The 23,423-nt window shown below is 37.4% G+C and overlaps 6 protein-coding genes, 1 non-coding gene and 1 pseudogene across 11 annotated transcripts; 2 read left to right on the top strand and 6 right to left on the bottom strand.

Moving 5' to 3' along the window:
- Positions 1-655: 655 nt before the first annotated feature.
- On the bottom strand, positions 656-3,226 carry LOC104717035 (UDP-galactose/UDP-glucose transporter 7). The gene is made up of 7 exons (XM_010434541.3): positions 2,611-3,226; positions 2,202-2,307; positions 1,841-2,086; positions 1,631-1,741; positions 1,387-1,545; positions 1,157-1,300; positions 656-1,041 (listed from the first exon to the last, which is right to left on the bottom strand). Exons 1-7 carry the CDS (start codon positions 2,649-2,651, stop codon positions 877-879), a joined length of 972 nt encoding a protein of 323 aa, XP_010432843.1. The 5' UTR covers positions 2,652-3,226; the 3' UTR covers positions 656-876.
- A 410-nt stretch (positions 3,227-3,636) lies between these two features.
- Positions 3,637-5,958, top strand: LOC104720033 (B3 domain-containing protein REM1-like; the record flags this gene model as incomplete). Its single annotated transcript, XM_087470287.1, has 6 exons — positions 3,637-4,057; positions 4,139-4,221; positions 4,312-4,683; positions 4,770-5,021; positions 5,094-5,469; positions 5,556-5,958. Coding segments are annotated over 6 exons (1,542 nt in total), but the record flags the coding sequence as incomplete, so codon positions are not given.
- A 1,059-nt stretch (positions 5,959-7,017) lies between these two features.
- On the bottom strand, positions 7,018-9,472 carry LOC104717033 (putative B3 domain-containing protein REM4). 2 transcript variants are annotated; one of them, XM_010434539.3, is made up of 6 exons: positions 9,273-9,472; positions 8,687-9,178; positions 8,186-8,599; positions 7,848-8,087; positions 7,417-7,762; positions 7,018-7,316 (listed from the first exon to the last, which is right to left on the bottom strand). In XM_010434539.3, the coding sequence occupies exons 1-6, from the start codon at positions 9,348-9,350 to the stop codon at positions 7,267-7,269; spliced, it is 1,620 nt and encodes a 539-aa protein (XP_010432841.1). In that variant the 5' UTR covers positions 9,351-9,472; the 3' UTR covers positions 7,018-7,266. The 2 variants fall into 2 exon arrangements, with proteins under 2 accessions (XP_010432841.1, XP_010432842.1); XM_010434540.2 differs by lacking the exon at positions 7,018-7,316 and having other exon boundaries at positions 7,406-7,762.
- A 694-nt stretch (positions 9,473-10,166) lies between these two features.
- LOC104717032 (B3 domain-containing protein REM8-like) lies at positions 10,167-13,918 on the top strand. Its single transcript, XM_087470286.1, has 11 exons — positions 10,167-10,333; positions 10,426-10,702; positions 10,784-10,908; positions 11,013-11,321; positions 11,400-11,648; positions 11,736-12,062; positions 12,114-12,198; positions 12,460-12,524; positions 12,611-12,859; positions 13,050-13,334; positions 13,430-13,918. Exons 1-11 carry the CDS (start codon positions 10,250-10,252, stop codon positions 13,709-13,711), a joined length of 2,337 nt encoding a protein of 778 aa, XP_087326412.1. The 5' UTR covers positions 10,167-10,249; the 3' UTR covers positions 13,712-13,918.
- Positions 13,919-14,582: 664 nt separating this feature from the next.
- Positions 14,583-18,428, bottom strand: LOC104717030 (ubiquitin carboxyl-terminal hydrolase 18). Of its 4 annotated transcripts, none has more exons than XR_015568620.1 (12): positions 17,965-18,394; positions 17,342-17,537; positions 17,154-17,242; positions 16,965-17,050; positions 16,704-16,866; positions 16,480-16,603; positions 16,276-16,336; positions 16,031-16,188; positions 15,858-15,942; positions 15,560-15,772; positions 15,400-15,461; positions 14,583-15,213 (listed from the first exon to the last, which is right to left on the bottom strand). XR_015568620.1 is itself a non-coding variant. In XM_010434535.3 (12 exons), the coding sequence occupies exons 1-12, from the start codon at positions 18,182-18,184 to the stop codon at positions 14,709-14,711; spliced, it is 1,800 nt and encodes a 599-aa protein (XP_010432837.1). In that variant the 5' UTR covers positions 18,185-18,400; the 3' UTR covers positions 14,583-14,708. The 4 variants fall into 4 exon arrangements, 3 of the variants coding, with proteins under 3 accessions (XP_010432837.1, XP_010432836.1, XP_087325524.1); XM_010434535.3 differs by lacking the exon at positions 16,276-16,336 and having other exon boundaries at positions 17,965-18,078; positions 18,180-18,400; XM_010434534.3 differs by lacking the exon at positions 16,276-16,336 and having other exon boundaries at positions 17,965-18,428.
- A 159-nt stretch (positions 18,429-18,587) lies between these two features.
- On the bottom strand, positions 18,588-19,786 carry LOC104717029 (B3 domain-containing protein REM8-like). The gene is made up of 4 exons (XM_010434533.3): positions 19,647-19,786; positions 19,328-19,570; positions 18,971-19,243; positions 18,588-18,874 (listed from the first exon to the last, which is right to left on the bottom strand). The coding sequence occupies exons 2-4, from the start codon at positions 19,538-19,540 to the stop codon at positions 18,812-18,814; spliced, it is 549 nt and encodes a 182-aa protein (XP_010432835.2). The 5' UTR covers positions 19,541-19,570; positions 19,647-19,786; the 3' UTR covers positions 18,588-18,811.
- Positions 19,787-20,279: 493 nt separating this feature from the next.
- Positions 20,280-22,858, bottom strand: LOC104717028 (B3 domain-containing protein REM8-like; annotated as a pseudogene).
- Positions 22,859-23,171: 313 nt separating this feature from the next.
- Positions 23,172-23,256, bottom strand: TRNAM-CAU (transfer RNA methionine (anticodon CAU)). The gene is given in 2 exon segments: positions 23,172-23,207; positions 23,219-23,256. It is a non-coding gene; the product is annotated as a tRNA-Met (tRNA).
- Between the last annotated feature and the right edge of the window lie 167 nt (positions 23,257-23,423).

The following is a 23,423-nucleotide window of genomic DNA, read 5'->3' as shown; positions in this document are numbered from 1 at the left end:
CTCTCTACTCTTTTATCAATATTTTGTCTAATAATTGTAATTAGTGGATACACTCATTCAATTTATTCATTTAGTTGAGTAAAGCTTTTCTATTTTATGTAAGCCTTTTTTGTTTTCCAGTTTCTCAACTCTTCCAAAGTAACATCCATTGCTTTTCTAAAATTTGAATATATTGGTTCTGTTAATGGGTATTTTTTTTTTTTGACAAACGGGTCTTGTATAAATTATGTAGATTTATACAAGACCCAGTGTTAACGAATGAATTAAATACTTAAACAGGTAGATGACGCTGCAATGACTCATGTGCTGTCTTTTCTATCACGAAAATGTCTTAATCTAAAGTATTAATTAGTAGTAGACCCATTTAAAGAAGTTTCCCACACTTAATTAGAACAAACAAACATTTCATGTGTTCTTGACCTATTGATAGTTGATACCAACCCATGTCTAATGTTTTATTGTTTAGGTTTTATGCTACAGCCACATTCTACATGTAATAATTTGACATTGAATAACCTCTTTGAAAAAGTTTTACATGAAATAACCTGATCAATGAAGTTTCTTATCAAAATTTAAATTACTAATTGGCTTTTCAAATCTCTCGCTTTAGGATCCAACCGAGAGGATCAGATCTGAAGACTAAAGCTATTGGTAATTGTAGAAAGCTTCTCGTTAAACTGGTTTTCCTGGTTCAACTATCCTGGTTCAACTATCTAATACATTGGTTATTTTCTTTCTAATCATCATTTGTTTGAGTGGCAAAAGTCTATAAACCCGACTTTGCCTTCCAAAAAGAAACCAAACCCACCACAAGTATCAAAAATTATAACTTTTTGGACAAGGAGATACATGATGAGAGTAAACCAAATCGGATTCTCATTTTTTGTGAGCTTCCAAATCAGACATTAGCTTAGCCGGTTTAGCCTTTTTCTGTCGGTACTTGGCATATGAGTACCACACACCACCAGCTGTGTTGACCACTAAACCGGAGACGTTTAAAGCATGTACTTCAACACCACCCAGGAGGACAAAACCGAGCGTCTAGGACATTAGAAAGGAAGCAAAAATAAGTAAGAGTTTAATAATTGATTGCCTCCAGACTTGAAATGAAGAGACTTTCATCTCGAAACAGAGCAAAATGAGAGTATATACTTACAGTGGAACCAACGCCTTTGAGGACACCAACGATAGTTGTTGTTAAAGCAGAGTTCACAATGGTGCAAAGAAACATGGTGAAGTTGAGGACAATGCCCATAACCAGTGAAAGAATGAGAATCACCAAGAACGGCAAATAAGAACACTGTCCAAGAGAAGAAATAGTTTGACCTTTTAAGAAAATAGTTTCTGAAAAAAGCCACAAGCTTAGAGTGATGAAAAGTTTCTAACCTTTGCAAGTAAAAGCGACAGAGAGTTTGGGAATTCGCCGGTAACTACGATGAGGAAGGACAAAAATGGGAGAGAAAGGAAGCTGTTATAAAACATTATCTCGATCGATGTAAGCCCGTCTTCTGCACCAGACTTCTCAACCAGCACAAGGTACATGGTCTGCAGCGACGAAACAAATATTTGTTTTATCATTTGGTTAATGGGGGATTGTTGAAAGAGAAGGAAAAGAGCAATGGAAACCAACCTGGAAAAAGACAGAGGTTAAAGCCAAACCATACCCGAAAAGATCAAAAGAAAAATCTCCAAGAGCTGCAATTACACAACCTGCAGCGGTCAATAGTACAGATAGAGCAACCTGAAATTTGAACAAGAGATTCATAGCTTGTAACATTAGAAAAAATGACGAACAAAAGGATCAACCTTTTAATAAAAACATTATAGTGGTAATATATACCTGAGTTGTTGGTCTGCCTTTACCAAACAGAACCCCGGCAATCAAAACAGCGAGTGGAGTGAGTCTCTTAATGGCGATATACATTGGAATATTAACTCCTTTCAAGCTTGCAAGAGCAAATGCAACATTAGCATTGTAGAAGATAGAAACCGGGAGTAGCTTTTTGGCAGTGGCCAAATCGATTCCTTTGGCTCTTGTGTATCCCATTCGTCTGCCAAAGTGTATAAGCAAAGAAGTAGCCAATTGCTAATACAAACCAAAAGAAAAGCAAAAGGGACCAATTTCATAACCAGCATTTTTGAGGAAGTGAGTAATCCTAGTTAAGTAGATATCAAATACTGAAAAAAGTAGAGCAATGTACCTGGAGGGTAAGAACAGTCATGGAATGTGGATACTGCATAATCACAGCCTTGTTGATAAAAACCATTGCCATAGAAGCAATGCCATATGAAACAGCTGCGACTAAACTGCATCATAGAACAAACATAAAGCTTACTTACTTACTTAAATCTTTGTATATATAACTTTGATTCTCTACAAATCTCGAGATCTAGATCTACCCCTGAAGAAGAACCACCACATTTCAAAGTTTCTAAATTTATAACTTTAAGCAGCACCTCGAATCCATTAAACCAGTAATTGTTTCCCCCCCCCCCCCCCCCCCCCCTCTGTCCTAAATCGATCAGAAACTTTTCTAATCGAATTGAAAAAAAAAGGATCAAATTTGAAGAAGCAGAGCAGGAGATAAAAAGGAGACTAGAGTAGAGTACCTAATGGACGAGCTAGGCTCCATCTCAGCTTGAACCTCCATTGGGGAAGAAGAGTGATTTGAGATTTTATAAATCTTTTGAAAAATTCAGTATTGGTAATGATGTGCACAGAAATCAAAAGAAAGCTGTAAACTTTGCTCAGGAAACACGTTTCTCGGGTGATTCAAGACGCATTTCGAGAAGAAAGTGCGATTAAATTTTGCTTTTGCTCAGAACCTTTCCTTGGATTGAGGATCTTAAAACCGAGCTCTCGAGCGAGCGAGCGAGAGGAGTCATCATTGGAGCTTTTAGCTTCCCAGTAAAAAAATCAACACTCAAAACCCAAAAGTCAGTAACCTTCTGGCTGAAACAACAAGTTCTTCTTACTAATATAAACCGTCTTGCCAGCGGCTCATCCCAAATAGTTAAGGCCCAAAATTTTCTATTGACAAAAAGGCCCAAAAGCTTCTATTTTTAAAAAATTTTAAAAATAGCGACATAAAAAAAAAAAAAGTATTTAATAAAATGATTCAGTAACACCTACAATTTCATATAATGATGGCTAATCAAAATCAATCTTTCAGACACAACCAAAAAGATGATGTACAAAGCTATCAAGAAGGGGTCACATGTTGTCAAAACCTATTCGGTTATAGAGTCTGCCTTTAACAACATAGGTGATGATGGGTTTGGTTACAGCACCATTATTAATCGAGATGATGGGCTAGTACACAACTACACTCCCCGTTAACCAATGTGATATATTCACATCAGCCTTTTCCGGTTTCAATAAATTCGATATTCCTTTTTTGTAACGTAACTAAAAGAAACAATGTAACGTCAGCATTTACTAGGAAGAAGTGAGAACATTAGAAGAGATTGCTCTGTTTTCTCTGTTTTATTGCTTTCTTATCTGACTCACTCTCTGCCCTAAATCTTCAACTCAGATTTGTGTGAAACTTTTCATCACAATGGGGGATCCACCAAATTTCTTTTCCTTTGAGCATTAGTTTCTTACAGGAGATAAACCACTTCTCGTAATGCTTTCTATCTTTTATATTTCGTTTTAAGATACTGCCTTTGTCACCGTCGACAACTCTGTGTTTCCTTTTGTTTTATTGCTTCCAGACTCTTGATGCTGAGTTCTTAAGGAATCACACAAAAGTGTTTCTAATATCGGATGCGTCGGACAGAGTTTGGAAAGTGAAACTGGATGGCGGCAGGCTCGCCGACGGCTGGGAGAAGTTCGCCGGCGAACATGGATTCAAAGACGGCGACGTTTTGGTTTTCAAACATCATGGAGACGAGGTCCTTCATGTATCTGTCGCTCCCCAATCTGTTTCCGGTAACATACATCACGCTTCGTCTAGCCACATTGATACTGAGGATACTTACATTGATGACGATGATGATAATGATGGAGAAGACGAAGATGATGATGATGATGATGGGGCCGGAGATGGAGCAAGTGAGTTGTTTAATGAAATTACAGAATGTATTTAATGGGTTTGGTGACTATGTAAGTGAAGATTGTTGTGATTCAGGGAAGAACCAGAAGCAGATTCTTCATCAGGCCACTCTTGTTTCATCACAGGATGTGTTACTCGTTATAGCCTCAGCAAGGATCGTTTGGTGACTACTAAACTCCATTTTAGCTTTGTTGTAATAGTCAAGAGTGTAACATTGTTTGAGTGATGTGACTTGTTGGTAATTTTTTTGTAGGATCTTTCTAGAAAATTTACGGCTTTTTTTGGTGAGCACCTAAAAGCCTGTGAGATCGATGTGATAAATGAGCAAGGGAGAATATGGACAATGAAACTTGCCAAAAACACCTCAAGTGGTGTGTTTTACATCAGAGCAGGCTGGGAACACTTCTGCTCCACTAATGATCTAAGACAAGGAGATTTTTGTAAGTTTAAACTTTTCCAAATTGGGGAAAGGCCTGTGCTTTCGCTGTGTCCACAGGAATCTGGCAATGGCCATAAAGAGAAGAGAAAGTTGGATGAAGTTTCAAAGAGAAAGGAGAAGAAGGCGGCTCCTTCACCAACTGTGATAATAAAGTATACACCTAGCCGTGACTATACCGGGCAGCTAGTAAGTTCAAGAACTTGTTGTCATGAAGGTTTTTTGTGGATATAGTCATGAGTTTGAGCGTTTGGTACTGATTGAATCTTGTTCAGTCACTTCCAGTGAGTTTCACGAGGGAGAATGGCATTAATAAGGCTGGGGACGTAATTCTTCTGGACCAAGATGGAAGAAAGTGGTCATCTTATCTACAGATAACAGGGCTTGGAAGAGACGTAAGTGAATGGTTTTATTTGAGAAAAGGTTGGAGAGAGATGTGTGAACCAAATGGAGTGAAGGTAAATGATTCGTTCAAGCTGGAATTGATGTGGGAAGGTGCAAATCCTCTGTTTAAGTTCTGCTCTAAGGTGAACCAACAACACAACTCTATGTACATACAAAACCTTAGCTAGACAACATGTTTATTGAGTTTCTTTCAGATTGAAAACCATGAATACAAGGGAAAAGGAAACCACACAACTAGTAGGAAGAGAGCTTGTAAGACTTCTCCACAACCAAGGAATGTGAGAAAGACTCCAAGAGTAGGAGTAGAGGGACAAGTTAATAAGAGAATAAGTCGCGGACCAGAGCATCAAGTTGATGAGGAGAGAGGACGCACTCAGGTTTCAAACAGAACCAACACCATCTCAAGAAAATTTCTGAGCGTGCAACCACAATCTTGCTCAGTCTCGGATCAAGTTGCTAGTGTGAAACAAGGGATTGTAGATACTCTGAACACTGTGAGACAGTGTCGGACCGAGCTTGAGACAAGTGAACAGAATCTACAAGCCTCTTTGCTAGCAATTGATGCGTTAGGTGCGTTCTTGAATCAAGATCTTGCTGTTGTTTCTTGAAACTAGTTTTATTTGACTTAGGACTGTAATGTTGTGATGATGCAACAGGGGAGAGGATATGGGGAATCAGCAATGATCTGGTTTGAAGTGACACTGAAGATGGGAAGAAAGCAAGAAGAGTATTATGCAAGCACTTTCTGTGTCTTGAATCATTCAAAGGTGGAGTCAAGTAGTTTCACTAGATTCTTCCTCTTCCTCCACCAAACTAAACTACGTTTGTTCTGTATTTGAGATTTGCAAGTTCTAGAGTATGTGCACTTGAAAGTTTGTAGTATGGAAGGGTTTGTGACTTGCCTTCTTGTATTAAGGAGGTAGAACTTGAAAGTTTGTAGAAAGGAGTTAGTACTTTTTTTGTATTAGTAATTTTTTGTGTGTTATTTGCCTTGGAAGAGATATGTATGAAAGATTATGATTTAAGTAAAACTTCTATAAATGAATAATGTTGGGACCATGAAATTCTATTACAGTAGAACCTCTATAAATTAATACTCGTTAAATTAAAAATATCTATAAATTAATAAATTTATTAGGTCCAAGTTGGGACTAGTGTAATTTTGGACATAATTCGATAATATAATAAGATAATAATTTTTTTGAAAATCCTTAGTAAATTTATGGTCCCATCAATAATAGAAATTAATAATTATACAAAGTTATCTAAATATATGTATATATATACACATTAATTTTTATTAGAGTTCATTTTTAATATTTTTACTGTATAAAAATCTTTGAGTACTATCTTCAAAACATGATAATTGCTATTTTCATTTTAATTGGTTTTATAAAAATATTAACTATAAAGATTAAATTTATTTTTAAACTTTTTTTTACCAAATTAGTAAAGTTTTTTTATAAATTAATAATTATTAATTTATCGAGAAATTAAAACCTCTATAAATTAATAGAATTTCATGGTCCAAACATTATTAATTTATAGAAGTTTTACTGTACATTATTGTAAAAATATGATAAAACTAATTTTCTTATTCTAGAATAAATACAAATGTAAATAATTAGAGATAAATATAAATATTCTTAATGTATACTCTTCTAGATCCTAACCGTTGATCTAGGTTCTCTTGATAAGAACGCTGTATAGAGTTACTTTTGAAGCTAACTTTTTCAGAGAGTTTAAATTGTTAATTCTTTGTTTCTTTTTTGGTATTTAAAAAAATATATTAAACAAATTAACAAACTACTTTAAAACTGAAAGTAACATAATACGTATTTTATTGGGGGAGTGATCTTGCTGAATAAATGGAATCTTTTTTTTTTTGTATCATGAATAAATAAATAAATAAATGGAATCTTGTTAACCTGAAGACGGAATATCTTAATTAGATGATGGTCAAATTAACGTAAACAAGTATGACTATATAATACTAAGTCAAAATAACGTAATAATTTTTAGCATTTACACCAAAAAAATAAATAAAGTTAACGTAATATATTGTTTGTTTTAAATTAGTAAACCCAGGGGAGACGGACCGTCTCAGACGGTGATAGGTTAACTAAAACACAAGTACCCGAATAAATTTCCATATATTATATAACAAGCGACGATTTTTGAGTAAGAACTAAGAAAGATTCACAAAACAAAACAAAAAAAAGTTTTCATTAATCACTTATTATCTGTATACTGAAACATGTCAGTAACTTTATTTCGACGAAGACGTGAATGAGATAAGGTGACATGCAATATTTAACTCCATCGTTGCAAAAGTACCTGGTCCACTTTCTAATCTCCATTTTCGACTTAAGCTTGACTAATGTTGAAGATTTGGCTGATCCCCATAATCTTTTCCCCTGTTTTTCCAAACTCACATTATCAACAAATCTAGAACCAAAATAAACCACACACACACATTTAAAGCTAGTATTTATTGGTTGGTAATTCAGACCATACCTAACGCATCAATTTCATGCAGCGAAGCTTGTAGATTCTGTTCCTTAATCTCGAGCTCCGACCGAAACCGTCTTACATCGGTTAAAGTATCCATAATACTCTGTCTCACCTTTTTAACGTGATCAGAGATTGAGCAAGGTTGAAGTGGTTGCTTGCGCTGCAAATTTCCTGGATCAGTACTTGATTTGTTTAATGCCCTAGTGCAGCGAGATGGCCCTCCTTCTGTACAAACACGAGCTTTCTTTTGGACCCGGTTCTCTGTTTCGTCTTCAGCATGTGGTGCTTGAACCGTCATTCGTGGTTTCCTCTCCAGAGTCTTATAGCCATCAAAGGACACTTGTTTCACCTGAAAACAACTCGTTTTAGTTAACACAGCGATTTCACAACAGCAAAAGTTCAATAACTAGGACTGTAATTGCTTTTGTGTTAACCTTGGAACAGATCTTGAGAATAGGAGATGTTCCTCCTCTAATAACCTCCAGTGTGAAGGGATCACCAACGTTCTTTATGCCATTGGCAAGAAAGAACTCTTTACAACTTCTAATGTAAAACTGATCTCGTCCCTTGACGTTAACTAGATGCGACTTCCACTCTTCGCCATCTTTGTTCAATACAGTCACCTCTCCTGCTTTTAGGATCCCGTTCTCTCTTGCCAACGATGCAGGAACACGCTGTACAAGTTTCAACACATTTAAGCCAATATGCCAACAAGGCAACAAGAACAAAAAAAAAGACTTGAAAACCCTAAAACAAAGGTCTTGAAACTTACAAATTGACTTGACCCGATCATGTAAGGTTTAAGGTCTAACGTCAGAATCTTGTTCTGAAGCACTGGAACTGTCTCTGAGCAATCCTCAGTTTCAATCTCATCACCTTCACTTTCAGAAACATTCCCTTTTTTGTTTGCTTTGGAAGAGTTTCCTTCTGGAATGCTAGAAGTGTTGGGACATAGTTGTAGCACAGGTTTAGTTCCGCTTTGGACAAGCTTAAACCGACATAAAGATCCGGCTTTGATCCCGTTGTTACGGCAGAACTTCCTCCAGCCTCCACGCACAAAAGCCTGACCAGATTTTTTGTTGTGTCTAAGAAGCAGAGTCCAAGATTTTCCATCTTCATCCATTAGATCAATCTCACACACTCTCTTGTCCAGACCATTTGACTTTGCAAATTTGATTAGAAGACACTGCAAAAAGAATCACAGCTTGATTACAGTGTATCAAAAGAATTGAAGTAAAAATTGTATTAACGAGTCAAGTGAAGTGGTACACACCAAAGTATCTCTCAGAAGGCTTGAAGGTGTGACGTGCGCAAGAAGATAAGACTCTTCCGATGAATACTCTGTTTCAGTTCTTGCTCTCTTCTTCGACGAAAGTTTCTTTGAATATAAATCATCTTCTGATATCGAATTGTCATCATCACCATCATCATCTCCAACATCCACACTGTCGTCTTCATCATCATCAAAAGTACGGTGCTCATCGTCAGAGTCAGAGGTAGTAGAAGAAGAAGAGATTAAGTGTATCTGAGAGAAACTGCGTCCGAGGGGTGTGACGTGGAAGACCATGTCACCGTCGTGCCTGAAACTCAAAACGTCGTCGTCACGAACAGCGTGGAAGACGGAGAAATTTTTCCATCCGGCGGCGAATCTCCCGCCGTCCAATTCCACTTCCCAAGTTCTGTCCGAAGCGACCGAAGTCAGTTTCAGTTTCGTTGACAGAGTCTTTCCCTTGATGTGATTCGCAATAAACTGAGAAGGAATTATCTGCAACAACGAATTAAGAAAGACAACCAATTGATGGATTTTGTAACAGATACAGAGACAAGATAAGGTGAGATTAGAGAGTGAGAGAGAGTACAGGATTGGAGTTTTGTCCAGACAGATCTACGACGAAGAAAGCTTTTTTGTTTGGGGAGGAACTTCGTGGATCGGCCATTCTTGTTTTGAACAGCTTCTCTAAGAACTTTTGATCCTTCGAATGTTTTCGTCGCTGGCGTTACAGGGTTTATTAGTTTGAAATTGGAATATAAACTCGGTTATTCAATGTCATTAACTCCTGATTTTAATGTCATTAACTAAGTTAATAGCAAAGATATTTCATATTTCTAGGCAAAACGCCTTAAATGGCAAAGTTGGTTTTTCCTTTTCTGATTTGATGGATGTAAGTCGTAGGACTGAAAGTATTTGTCAGGAAGAAAAGAAGAAATAAACACGTCAATCCAACCCGTTTTTTTTTCTTTTTCTTTTAATGTATATTTAATAGTTTGATTTGATTGTTTTTTCAGCTGGGTTAAAACTTTATAATTGTTGTTTATACGTATATCTATGCAACCGTTATTCACATATTTAACATTTAAAAATAATATATGAAAAATAGACTTATTTATGATCGCATTCAAAATTAATAATATAATTCAGTTTATCTTAGACTGTTTAACAAATACAACAAATAAGAAATTCAGTTTTATTCTTTGCAAAAGTTAAGATATTGGAAGAAAAAATGTTGTGTATTTATTACTACTCTTTACTTATTCTTCACCTACTTCATTGTAAACATAATCGGCACAAAAAATAATACAAAACAACAATTTAACAGAGATGTATTTTGAACAAAAAAACATGTAACACTCTTTATTTTGAAGAAAGAAAAAAATGTAAGAAGTTGGGATTCCTCAAATAAAATCAACAACATGAAAGGAGTTAAAAAAAAAATAATTTTCACCTGTTGCATTATTGGGCCAAAATATGTATGTAGAAATAGAAGTAAAGCATTCTTAGAGAAGCCGAGAATCTCCCAAGAACAAAATTTTGGATTCTCTTAGAAAGTGTTCGGCAATGGAGAATCCATCATCATCACTCTTCTCTCCAAAAAACCCACACTTCTTCCAGCCTCTTCTTCCTGGTTTCAAGAGCCACATCGTACGTAATATAACCTCTCTGTTTCTGTCTTTCTCAACATATATGTAATGTAGACTACTAGACTCAGTTCAGTTGTATTCGTTTTGTTACAGAAAATCCCTGTGAAGTTCTTCTCCAAGCACATCAAGGGAAAGCACGAGGGCAAGACTGTAAAATTGAGATCAGATTCTTGGCAAGGAACATGGAAAGGTAAGATGGAAGGCCATACGCTCACCAACGGTTGGAAAGAGTTCGTGGAGGCACATGGTCTTCGAGTCGGTGATTTCCTAGTCTTCAAACACGAAGGAGACATGTTGTTCCACGTCACTGCGTTTGAACCTAGTTGCTGTGAGGTCCAATACGCACAGTCTCTTAGCCACGACGAAATTGGTATGGTAAAATCCATTATTCAATGAACATTTATCTAGACTCTCTTTTCTGTTTTTGAACCATTAGATTTCTGAACAGCAGGAGAATCTTCAAGAAAGGAGAAAGAAATTGAGGAGAATGTGAAAACAGAATCTGATCTGTTTTCATCAGATCTGACATGTTTTAGCCAATCTGTGACGGCTTCAAACCTATCAAGAGATTTCTTGGTTAGTTAGTTATATATTACTATTAGGGTTTTATATCTCGAGTTTAGAGTATTAAGCATGCGTGAGTGTATATAATCCCCAATGTTGAGGAATGACTGATGCAGGGTGTGCCCAGAGATTTCGCAAGGCGATACGGTTTAGACAAAGGAAGGCATGAGGTAGTTTTGATGAACGAAGAAGGGAAGTCTTGGGAATCAGAAGTAAAGAGCTACAAGTCTGGTCAGGTTTTTATCTTTGGAGGTTGGAAAAGTCTCTGCACCGAAAATAAATTTAAAGTTGGAGATCCTTTCACATTTAAACTGCTCCACAACGCGGAAAGGCTTGTGTTTCTGCTCTGCAGCCGCACAGAGGCTGGACCAAACCGGTTTGTGAAGTTAACTCCTACACCTAACAGCCTTAAGCTTGGTAAACAGGTGAGTTTTGTGGGAACTCAATTCTATCTCGGGATTCTTCAACACATTATTGTTTATGTAATTTTGAATCTTTTGCAGCATCTACCGGTAAGTTTCATGAGAGAGAACATGCTCGATAAGCCAGGGAAGATAATCCTGGTGGACAAAGACAAAGTCGAGTGGTTGATGAAGCGTAAGGGTTATCGCAAAGGAAGTAGAATGATGTATGTTATCAGTGGTAATGGTTGGAAAAGTTTCTGTGCAGCGAATGAAGTAGGCGCAGGTGAGTCTCTAACTTTGGAGTTGATCCGAGGAGGGACAAGTCCTTTGCTTAAGTTCGTCTCAAAGGTTAGTGTGAGCATCAAGATAGCTTGCAATCTTGTTCGTTTTGAACTATCTATAAGTTGGTGTTACTAAACAAATACTTGTATTCAGATGGAGCAATCACCATCTGAAGCAGAGGCTCGGCCACACAAGAGAGCTCGAGTCCAAAGATGGAGTCAGGAGAATAGAAGATTGAAGCATGACGTGAGGCAGAAGATAACTGAAGAGGGAGAACCTTCTCGTCGCACTCGGTCGTCTAGCAAGTCTACTGGTGATCAAGAAAATCCGCAGCACACGCAATCTTGCTCTATCTTAGATCATCTGCCTAAGGTGAGACAGAGCATTGAAGAAACTTTAACTAGTATCAGACGGTTTCGGGCTAAACTCGAGACAAAGGAACAGAATCTGGAAGCTTTGTTACACGAAATCGGAAACTACTAAGTTGAAATACGGTTGTATGGAGCTTTAGTTTTTTGGACTTTGGAACAGAGGCTACAAAAGATAGCCATTCCAACATTGAATTTTATTTATAATGAAATTCTGCATCAGCTAATGCGAAAGAAAGAAAAAGGAGGTATGCTGCCAAATCAGTAAACGAGGTGTTAAGCACTTACCACCAAAAAAGAACAAAAAGTAGTGCGAGTCATTTAAAATGAAAGAGAATAAAAGGAGTCACGCCCTCATTAAAACAGGTAAGCTGGAGCTCTCATTAATAAGAGGAGCCGTGCAAGGATTACCAAAACACTTTCATCAACTTAGACTTGAGTCGATCGGTTTTGGTTTTGTTTTCTTGGAAGCTCTTTTTCAAAGATCCTTTGAACAATGGCGAATCCAGTTCTTGGATCTCCTACAAACCCACACTTCTTTAAGCCTCTTCTCCCCGGCTTCGACTCCTTCCTCGTACTCTGACTCTGTCTCTCTTTTACGAGTATAGCTTATTATGAGAAATGGTTTCGTTTTAAAAACTCTTTTGCATGTTGTTGCAGACCATCCCTGTGAAGTTTTTCTCGGTATACTTACATGGAAGAAACGAAGGAAATACAGCGGAGCTAAGATCCGACGCGTCTGAGATAAGTTGGAAAGTTGAGATGGAAGGTCGGAAACTCACCGTCGGCTGGAAAGAGTTCGCCACCGCACATGATCTCCGAGTCGGAGATGTTATCGTTTTCAGACACGATGGAGCTTCGGTGTTCCACGTCACTTGTTTTGGACCCAGTTGCTGTGAGATTCAATATGTACAATCTTGTGACGACGACAATAATCTTGATGATGATCAAGAAAACATCAGTAAGTTGTGCTCTGATTTTTATCTTCCCATGGAATTTACCTTTTGGTTATGAAGATTTAAAACGTTTTTCTTGTTGTGATATTCAGGAAACTTGTCGATGAAGCAGAGTCTTAAAACAGAACCAGAGTCTTCACTAGACGAAGACAAAGATTACATGGGTAAGTCAATGGGTAAGAAGCGGATTACTGAAGCAAAAGCAAAGTCTATTTCATCAGACCAGTCTTGTTTCTTCCATCAAAACGCCTCTTCTTCGTTTCTCCACTGCAGAACTAAAGAGTGTTTCCACTAAAGATTGCAACAAAAGAAAGAGAAACAAATCTGGTGACAGTAGTCAAAAAGTTCCATCATCATCTTCTTCAGGAAGTGAAGGCCGATTTGTGACACGAACTGCCACACCATCCAGTCTCAAAAAGGGTAGACTTGTAAGTTAAAACAACTCTCTTGGAGAAGTTTTGGTTATCAGCTAATGCTTTATGAAGTTCACATAGTGTAATCTTATTGCCTCCTTTGTGTGTAGCATCTTCCAAAAAACTTCGTTAAGGTTAACCGAATGAAAAAGCTAGGAGGGAAGAAGATAACTGTGTTGGACAAGCATGGAAAAGAGTGGCCAGTGAATTTAGTCATGGAAAGGGGAAATACACACATGCGTTTGGGTTTAGGGTTAAAAGAATTTTTCAAGGCTAATGGCATTAAGGCACATGAATCTTTAGTGTTTGAGTTTGTTTGGGAAGACAAGACAACTCTTCCTATACTTCAAATCTGCTCCAACTTGCCCTGTTATAGTGAACTCGTAGCCTAAGCAGTATGAATCCAATGTCTAGTTAGGTAAGAGTTAACTGTGTCTGTATTTGTCAACAACATATTTTATCTACTTTAAGGGTCTTCAAAACAAGTAATAAGTTCTAGATATTATCAGCCTTTAGTACCATGAGTCAAGTAATGTAATCTGCAGTCCTATTGTATGGTAAAAATTTATAAGTTTTCTGGGGTGGTTGCATCAACCCTTACGACTGTTAAGGATACGTCCGTATCATCTCATTACTTCTGCAATATATTGTTTCCTTGTACAGAACTTTACATATCTAGCTAAACCTAGTCTCCTCTACTTATGTATATATACTAAGATGTAATCCCTTATGTGATAGATGCAATACATATAAAGCTTACAACGACCTCCCAACAACATTCAAAAGTCATTACAGATGGTGATGATTCTTGTTGTCGTACATACATCTTAAATAGTTGCATGGTTGCTGCTTCTAGTGTCTTACCATTGAACTCTCAACTAACTCTCATCTTAAATATTTCTGAACCCTTAGGCTTGTACCAATTGATTCCTAACATCTCTAGCTATTAAAGATGCAAAGAAAAGAAACAGAGTACTGTATAAAAGAGTATTTTTCACTAAAAAGAAACAGAGTATGAATTAAAAGGTACAATAAACTAATAAATCGAATTAACAGATTGGGTTATCGTGCAATTTGAACTTGAACCGATGGGTTGAAGAAAGTGATACATGACAAACAAAAGCTTCACCATGCATAAATTTAAGAAGGTAGGGGTAGAGAGGATTACCAAAAAATCACACTTTCTCACTAATTTATGACTTGATTGATTCTTCGTTTGCTTTGTGGGGGAAACACAAAGCAAACAATTTGGCAATTCACCAGTAAGAACATTTAAATTCTATGTATAGTCACCCTTTAAAACCATATATAAGTCATTGTGTAATAGTATCTGCATCACTATTGTAAGCTACAAGCTCTGTTGATTTTCAATTGTCGTAACATTCTACATCATTGAGCGTCCACCATCTCGGTATCCATATCTCTCACCGGAGGCTTGGATTTTGTACAGACTAATGGAGTTGAAGTTGTATGGTCTGAACAAGAATCGACAGCCTGATATTTTACCTCTGGATCTTTGTTCCCATTTGCTGCATCCTCTCGATGATCTGTTGCAGAGTTATCATCAGTTGAAGGGTTTGACTCGGAATCCAATGTATCAAGTTGTAGGCTACAACATTCAGAGATCACTATTGATGGTGATGATGATGATAATGGTGACGGTGATGTTGATGGTGATGGTGACGATGCTGATGATGATAGTGATGATGACGGTGATTCTTGTTCGCACTCAGGGTCTTCAATGGTTGCATAGATGCTGCTTCTGTTTTCAATAGCTCCTACCATCGAACTCTCAATTAACTCTTCTAGGCAAGATTCTGTGTCCAATATGTCTGTATTCTTCTCCTCTTGAACTTTTGATCTGAGACATGATGATGACGACCGAGCTAGAATCCTGCATGACGGCAGAAAAACATAAGAAACTCACTAGCTCAACAACCTCAGTCTGTTTAGATATATACATCATATTCAAACAATTTACTCAACTCATAATGGTGAAATAAACAGTCTCAATCTTGTGTTTATAGATTAAATTTACACGGAGAGCTGGACAACAAAAGACAGGAGGAGAAAAGCTTACCTGCTGTAGAGGAGCATATAAGCTCTTTGAGAAAGGACGTCTTCTAATTCAACACTTTCTATCTGTGAGTATATTTGATCAGGGTTAGAAGATCCCTCAAAATTCATGGAATCATCATAATTTCATGCTAACAAGAAGAGAGGAAAGTACTGAGTGTTACCTCAGAATCATCTATTCTATACCAGTTTCCGCAAAAGTCCTTAATGTAGCATATGTAATGGCCGAAGAATGATGCATTCAGCATATCTAAATGGACAATCACTGCATAGAGTTTATATACATCTGATCCTTCTCCACCTTCACTCATGTAAGGATTAAGATCCAATGTCTCGGGAAAACTTATTCTTTTGTTCAGTTTTCCGTATCTTCCTCCCTGTACATAATTTCACAGATGTTTTTATTATAGACAACTATTCCCACAAGAATTTAGCAAAATGTAAAGGAAATGCCACACATACCTGATATCTTTTTAAGGCAATGGTAAGAATATTTGGAGCTAGCCGAATTGTAAGACGCTTACATGCCTTTACATAGTCACTACACCTGTTAAGAAACATAGTCGATTTGTCAACTAATCAACTACCACACTGTGCTTAAGAAACATAGCTTCTTTTGGATTTAATTAAAATACCTATCACATTTGTACACATTATCTCCTTGAAGCCACTCTTCGGCTGAAAATTGATCAAGACATTCCTCCAAAGACACCGCACCCCCATGCATCTCAACGATTAGATCCATCATATTTTCATATTGGTCAGAAACATGATTGCAAACAGTACACTGAACCTGGAAAGTTGAAAATGCAGAAAATCAGAAGAAAAAAAAAACTAACAGAAAGAACATTAGAAAGGATCTTGATCTTTTTTAATATACTGGAAACAAGTTCTATATATTCTCAATGGAGGCAGCCAGCTAAGAAGTAGCATGTCGAAATCTACAATTCAAAAAGAAAACAAGTAAAGAATATGTATAACAGGGAACTTCCTAAGATCCCAATCATTCTAGAGAATAAAAATCCATCTATTGGCAATTCAAGAATACAGATGAACGTAAGATATTGAGATCAGGATATATCACCTCTGATTGGAGGAGACCTCCAAATATGTACTGAATAAGTGTTGTTTCTTGAGAACGAGGAGGCACTATTTTTTCTCCACCGAATTCGTCAAGGCAAACAGACTGCATCATATCAATCGCATACCTGAAAGTATGTGAATTGTCTAACTCCATCAGTCGGGAGATTCACAGCCTTAAACACTACTTAGGAATTTGCTATTTTCATGGGTAAGAGAGATACTGACCTCATGAACTCATGAGCATCCTCTTGTCTTCCATACCCAAGAGTTCCACCAATATTAGTTAACCGTGAAATAATGTTCATTGGTGAAAAAGGGAACCGACTTTGACTCGCTCTCTCAACATGGGTTTGAAATTCACAGAAGAAGCACCAATCGTTGCGCATACCTGTTAAACAAAACATAGAATCAAAGCTTAAAACGCATACAGAAAACCAAATGAAAGAGTGAGGCATTAATACAAAAATGAAAAGAAAGAAGTTTTACATTCGCTCTTGTGGCCTTTCTCAAGCAGATATGCAACAAGAGGACGTGTCCAGGAAAGGCATTGTAGTATAACATTGGCAAAACAACTGAAAGAGAACTAAAGTAGGTTATCTTGAACGGAGAAAAAACAAACTCAACTCATCTCAATTGATGCTTGGAAGCTATGTTGAAAAACATATGAACACAAACCTGTTTCCACAATTCATGAGACCACAGGGAGCCAATTCTGGATTGTCCCAGTTAAAATATCTAACGAATTCTTCATATGGGAAAAGAACCTGAAGAAAGTCGCAAAACAAAAATACAAGTCAGATTTCCACAACGACTCTATCAAGAGAGTGTCAACAGGATGAGAGGAAAAAAGAGGACACAATTACTTCTCTAGGCTTGAGGATACTCTTGTTTCGGCCCTGAACAGGAACCAATGCAATCTCAGAAGCAGATCCATTCCCAAACGGAGAAGTTCTGAACCTGAAGCCATTCTTTGCAGAAGAGGTTACGGTACTAATCTCAACATCCTTGCACTTTCTTTGATGACCGGAACTCCAATCTGACCTTTGGCACTCTGCTGAGCTGATAAGCAAACAAAGCATACAGACGAAGGAGCTCAACTAAACCAACTTATAAACACAAGCTAATCCAAACTATCTGAGCTCACATAAGTTAAATTCACAAAAGTATCTAAGCAACAACTTCCAAACCCATGATTCTTCTATTGAAAAGGTCAAGACTTTGAAAGAAATACATATCCCAAATGCACTAAATTAACTTTTAAACACAAAGTGATCCAAGATAATCCAAACTTTCTGACCTCATATAAGCTAAATTCACAAAAAGTATCTCTAAGCAACAAATTCCAAACCCACACGATTCTTCTATTGAAAAGCTCGAGACTTTGAAAAGATTTACATATCACAAGCTCACAGAAAGCATTAATAGCCTCCACACCAAAGCGATCTTTCAATTCCCAATAAAGAGATTGATGAATTTGAGGGCATACCAGTATCGAACGGATTTGCAGCGGGAGCACTTCTCGGTAGAAAATGTCTCAGTGACCACCGGTATGAATTCCCTGTCGAAACCTCCTGCGGCGGCGGCTCCGATGTCGAAGTACCTAGCAGCGGTGTTTCTGAGAAAGTAAAAAACACCAACGGCGAGGAAAAATAGAGTGGCAATGATGCGAGTGAAGACAGAAAGATCCACCGGAAAACCAACCTCATGCATCTAATTGGCTTGTCGGAATCATCGATCTCTCATTCTCCCCTTTCTTCTGTTTTTCTTTTTATTTATTTCAAGCATTCACTCTTCTTTTTCTTTTCTTTTTTTGTCTTTTCTTGTGTTACCGCTTCATTGATTTTGTTACTTAGTAGAGAAGACAGTGTTTTTTTTGAGTCTGTGTTCTATGTTTGGGTTTGGACCTTCTCCAGTCCAAATTTAAAGATTGGCCCTTCATGCTTCTTATTTTGTTTTCCTTCTATCAACTATGTTTTTTACTTTTTTTTATGTCCTTGTTATCTCGCAATATTTCCTTTTTTTTTGGCTGGGATTAGGATTACTTGTCTCTCTGTTACAAAACTAAAATCGTATGTAATGATGTTGACCAAAAAAAAAGTGATACAATTCTTTGTTTCTAGTAAAAGTCTTATTTAAAGAAACCGAGGCAGTGGCCAGTGATATAGATAAGAAAAGAAACAAATAAACATTGTCGGTTGATAAACTTTATCAAATAAAAATACTAGTCCGCCCTTATGAATAAACTAACCCGTTGCATAAAAAGAGAAAAATAAAATAACTCCAACTTGAACAATTACATAGAATAAAACAGAGGTTTCAAGAAGTCTTCAGTTTCACATTTTAAGCTTGATTATTACTCGAAGATCTTGGCGTGTTCCCATTGTCTTCTCTTCTCCCTGTGCCATATTCCAAATTGTTAGAAAATTGAGTAAAAGTCAAAATCAAAACTACAAGATTGATGTAAGAATAACGTATCGGATAAGAGATCATACCCATTTAGAATCTTGTAGTTCCTGTTCCTTTGTCTCGAACTCTGTCAGAAAACGTCTGATACTAGTTAAGGTATCTACAACGCTCTCTTTCACCTTAGCCACCTGATCTTTGACAGACAAAGTTTGCGTTTGCTGTAAGTTTCCTTGATCACCACGGGATTTGTTAGATTCTCGAGATGGTTCTCCCTTGTCTGTTTCCTGTCCCCCATTTTGGATTTGAACTGGAGCTTTCTTGCGGATCCCATCCTCTGCTTCAAATGTTGGTTTCTTCATCTGAAAACAAGTCGTTATTTTGATTAATTTCAACTTAGCAAAACCTAAAACGTGGATCGCAAGCCATTCGACGTTCTGACTGACCTTGGAGCAGAACTTGAGAAAAGGACTTGTCCCTCCTCTGATCAACTCCAAAGTCATTGACTCCCCTGCGCCTACTTCATTTGCGGCACAAAAACTTTTCCAATCATGACGACCATAAATAGTCATCGCTCCTCTACTATCAACTTTAAGCTTCATCAGCCACTCAACTTTGTCTTTGTCCACCAGAATTATATTCCTCGACATGTTGAGCATATTGACTCTACTAAAACATTTCCCTAGATACTGCAGAAGATTCCAAAAATTTTTTTAAAAAAGAATGCGTTGAATAAACCTGAGATAGAGGTTCCTAAAAACTCACCTGTTTACCATTCTCAAGGCTGTATTTTGTAGGAGTTAACGTCACAAACCAGTACGAACTACATTTGCTGAATGGTAAATAAAAAGTGGTCCAGTCCGTAGACGAATTTGTCCGTTCCAACCGCTACAACCATTCACACCCTTAATGTAACAAAAATACAAAAGAGATTATTGTCACTGCACTATATAGTGGTATATATAAACCTTTCGATAAATCAATTGAAAAGACAATTTTCTTTCTAATTAGGAAATTTTATAGATTAAATATATTTCCTTTATTTCTAAAATATTAAATTTAAAAAGTAACTAATGAGTTGTAACATCACAATTTATGTACACTGTTGTCTGTCACACCAAACTGTTTCCTATAACTATAAACCAATACTCCTTCACTCTTTCTGATTATATTTCCAATGCATTATTTTATATTTCCAATGCATGTTTTACGTTAGATTTCATAGTTTTACCTTTAATTAAATTAACTCATTAAATACTTATTAAATAAAGGCATATATATATATTAATATTTTCTTAATTTGTGTGAAAGTCTAACTCCATCTAACACTTTCCCGGGAAGCAACTCACTGGCTTTGTTTCTCACTGTTTATTTTGCAGGACTAGCGGCGGCGTGGGCTCACTTCGACATCATCATCCTCTTCCTTGAACCGGGACTCTCGTTGCTGATGATGGAATCTTTCTTATTAGTTCCACATAGTACTCCTTAACCGTTGATTCTATTGTTTCCAACAACCGATCACCGTACTCTTTTACTTTGGCCCTGGAAGAATGTTTTAAGATACAAACCATAATCAAACACTCTTTGGATTTTTCGTTTGAAAGTACAGGTTCTGAAAGCAAAAAAAGTACTTAGTTACTTACTCCCCAAGGCCACTGATTCCTAGGAGTTCCTCTTTGGTTCTCGGAATTTGTCTGCTTATCTGCAGAAGCGTTGAATTCCTGCCACCACAAACAGATTTAAGTACAAAACTTGGAAGATGACAAGTGTAATGGCGTTTTCGGACTTACATAAATATATGATATGCCATGACACCATCAGGGGCTTCTTTGACAAGATCTGAACGAAGCTTCCTCAAGGCTATAAATATGTTGTTGGAAAGATTCTAGAAAGAAATATCAACGAACCAACATCAGCTATTTAGAATGGTTGATTAATGCCAACAAGAAAAGAAGAGAATGAACTACTAGAAAGTGATGTACCAAATCTTTTGGAGGACCATATTCTGTTGGAAGTACTGGAAGAGTACTTTGCTTCTCAGATGTTGGCGGACCTTTAACAATGTTTTATTCCCATTATCTTCTCCTTTCTCTGTGCCATCATAAAAAATTGTTAGGAAACTGAGTAGAGACAAAATTAACAGTAAAATTGCTCTTAAAACATATCAAACTAGAAATCATCATACCTAGGTTGTTGATTTCCTGCAATGAGATTTCTAGCTTCTGTTCCGTTGTCTCGAGTTCTGCCATAAATCTTTTTACACTAGTTAAAGCATCAACAACGCTCTGTTTCACCTTAGCCACCTGATTTGAGACAGAGCAAGCTTGCGTATGCTGCAAGTTTTCTTGATTACCACAGGATTTGTGAGATGCTCGAGAGGGTTCTCCTAATTCCTCAGCTGTCTTCTCTCTCATCTCAACTTTCGGTTCAGTCTCCTGGCTCCATCTTTGGACTCTAGCTCTCTTGTGTTCCCGAGCCTCGGCTTCAAATGGTGGTTGTTCCATCTGTTAACAAGTCGTACGTTATTTGATTAACTTCAACTTAGTAAAACCTAAAGCGTGGAATGCAAGCTACTTAGACGTTCTTACTGACCTTGGAGCTGAACTTAAGCAAAGGAGTTACACCTCCTCGGATCAACTCCAAAGTTAGAGACTCCCCTGCACCTATTTCATTGGCGGCACAGAAACTTTTCCAACCATTATTGCCACTAATAATATACATCAAACCAGTACTTTTGTCAACCTTAAGGTTCATTGGCCATTCAGATCTGTTTTTGTCCACCAGAATTATCTTCCCCGGATTGATGTGTCCGTTCTCTCTCGTGAAACGTACCGGTAGATGCTGCAACATATTCAGAATTAAGAGAAAAAAGAAAGCAATGCATTGAAAAGACCCAAGATTAAGGTTTCCAAAAGTAACCTGTTTACCAATGTGAAGGCTGTTTCGTGTAAGAGTTAACTTCACAAACCGCTTTCCTACAGTTTCGCCATCGATGCAACCTTCCGCGGACTGGACTGTCCTCTCTGACATTGTACGGCTGCAGAGCTTAAACACAGGCGTTTCCGCTGTGTTTGGGAGCAGTCTAAATGTGCAAAAATCTCCAACTTCTAGTTTATTTGCATTGCAAAAACTTGTCCAACCTCGAACAATGGAAAGCCTACAACCACCCCAGCTCTTTACTACTGATTCCCATGACTTCCCTTCTTCGTTCATCAAAACTATCTCTTGCCTTTCTTTGCCTAAACCGTTTCGCTTTGCGAAATTTATGGGGACACACTGCATCAGTCATCAAATTCCATTGGGGGATTAAAGTTAAAATCATGAAAATGAAACATAAAAATAAGCACAACACAGAAACCACTAATCTTGCTAACCACTGTATCTCTTGATAGGTTTGATTCTGTCACAGATAGGCTAAAACAATTGAGATCAGAATCTGTTTTCACATTCTCCTTAACTTGCTTCTCAGATCTCGAAGACATGTCTGAATAAGAGAATGAAACGTTTCAAAAATAGAAAAGAGTCGCGATAAATGCAAATGCACATTTGAACCATACCAGTCTCGTTACTCTCTTGTGCGTATTGAATCTCACAGCAACTAGATCCTAAAGCAGTGACATGGAACATCATGTCTCCTTCGTGTCTAAATACGACGAAGTCACCAACTCGAAGGTCATGCGCCTCGACGAACTCTTTCCAACCTTTGGTGAGTCTATGGCCTTCCATCTTCACTTTCCATGTTTTCTCTGACGCATCTGATACCAAATTTACACTTCTTCCCTCGTGTTTCCCGACGGTATGCTCGGAGAAGAACTTGATAGGAATGTTCTGCAGCAGAGAAACAGAACACTGAGACTAAATGTTCATAAAGATTGGGAGATATATAGAAATAAAGATAGCTTTACCAGGTGGTTCTGGATACCGGGAATAAGAGGCTGGAAGAAGTGTGATTTTGTTGGAGACATCGCATTTGCCATTTCCAATCACTTCAACAAACCCGAAAGAGAAATTGTTAGTCTATCTCTTCAGACCTTTTCCCCTTCTCTTCTTTTGCGTTTCCTTTTCTATTTCATTTCACTTCTTCTGGTTGACAATAAATGAACTGAGAAGACTTTAAATATCTTCCAAGTTTCAAGATACAAAGATAGTAAAGCCTAACTAAATACAATTTCAATCGCTTTTTATACTTTCAAAGTCGTAAAATCTGATAATTAAGCAAAAAGGTGTGTGCTGTGCGACGTAAGTAAATTTCTTTCCGGATAGTTTAAAAAGATAAAGAAAAAAAAAAATTGGGGTGAGAGAGGCTCGAACTCTCGACCTCAGGATCACTCAGTAGCTATGAGACCTACGCGCTAGCCAACTGCGCCACCACCCCTTTGATGCTTTCTAAGTGTATTTATTTTATATAACTGACAATTTCTCTTTAAGCTCTTGAACATGAATGAATCATCATCGAAGTTCTCTGTTAAAGGGAAAGCTTGAGTTACAAACCCAGACAATGAATAGCAATACAGCTACGACACTCCAACGAGCTCTCCATAA

Source organism: Camelina sativa, chromosome 10 (genome assembly GCF_030686135.1).
Source record: "Camelina sativa cultivar CO46 ecotype springtype chromosome 10, ASM3068613v1".
Lineage (NCBI taxonomy): Eukaryota > Viridiplantae > Streptophyta > Magnoliopsida > Brassicales > Brassicaceae > Camelina > Camelina sativa.
This window is presented reverse-complemented; position numbering and strand designations above follow the sequence as displayed.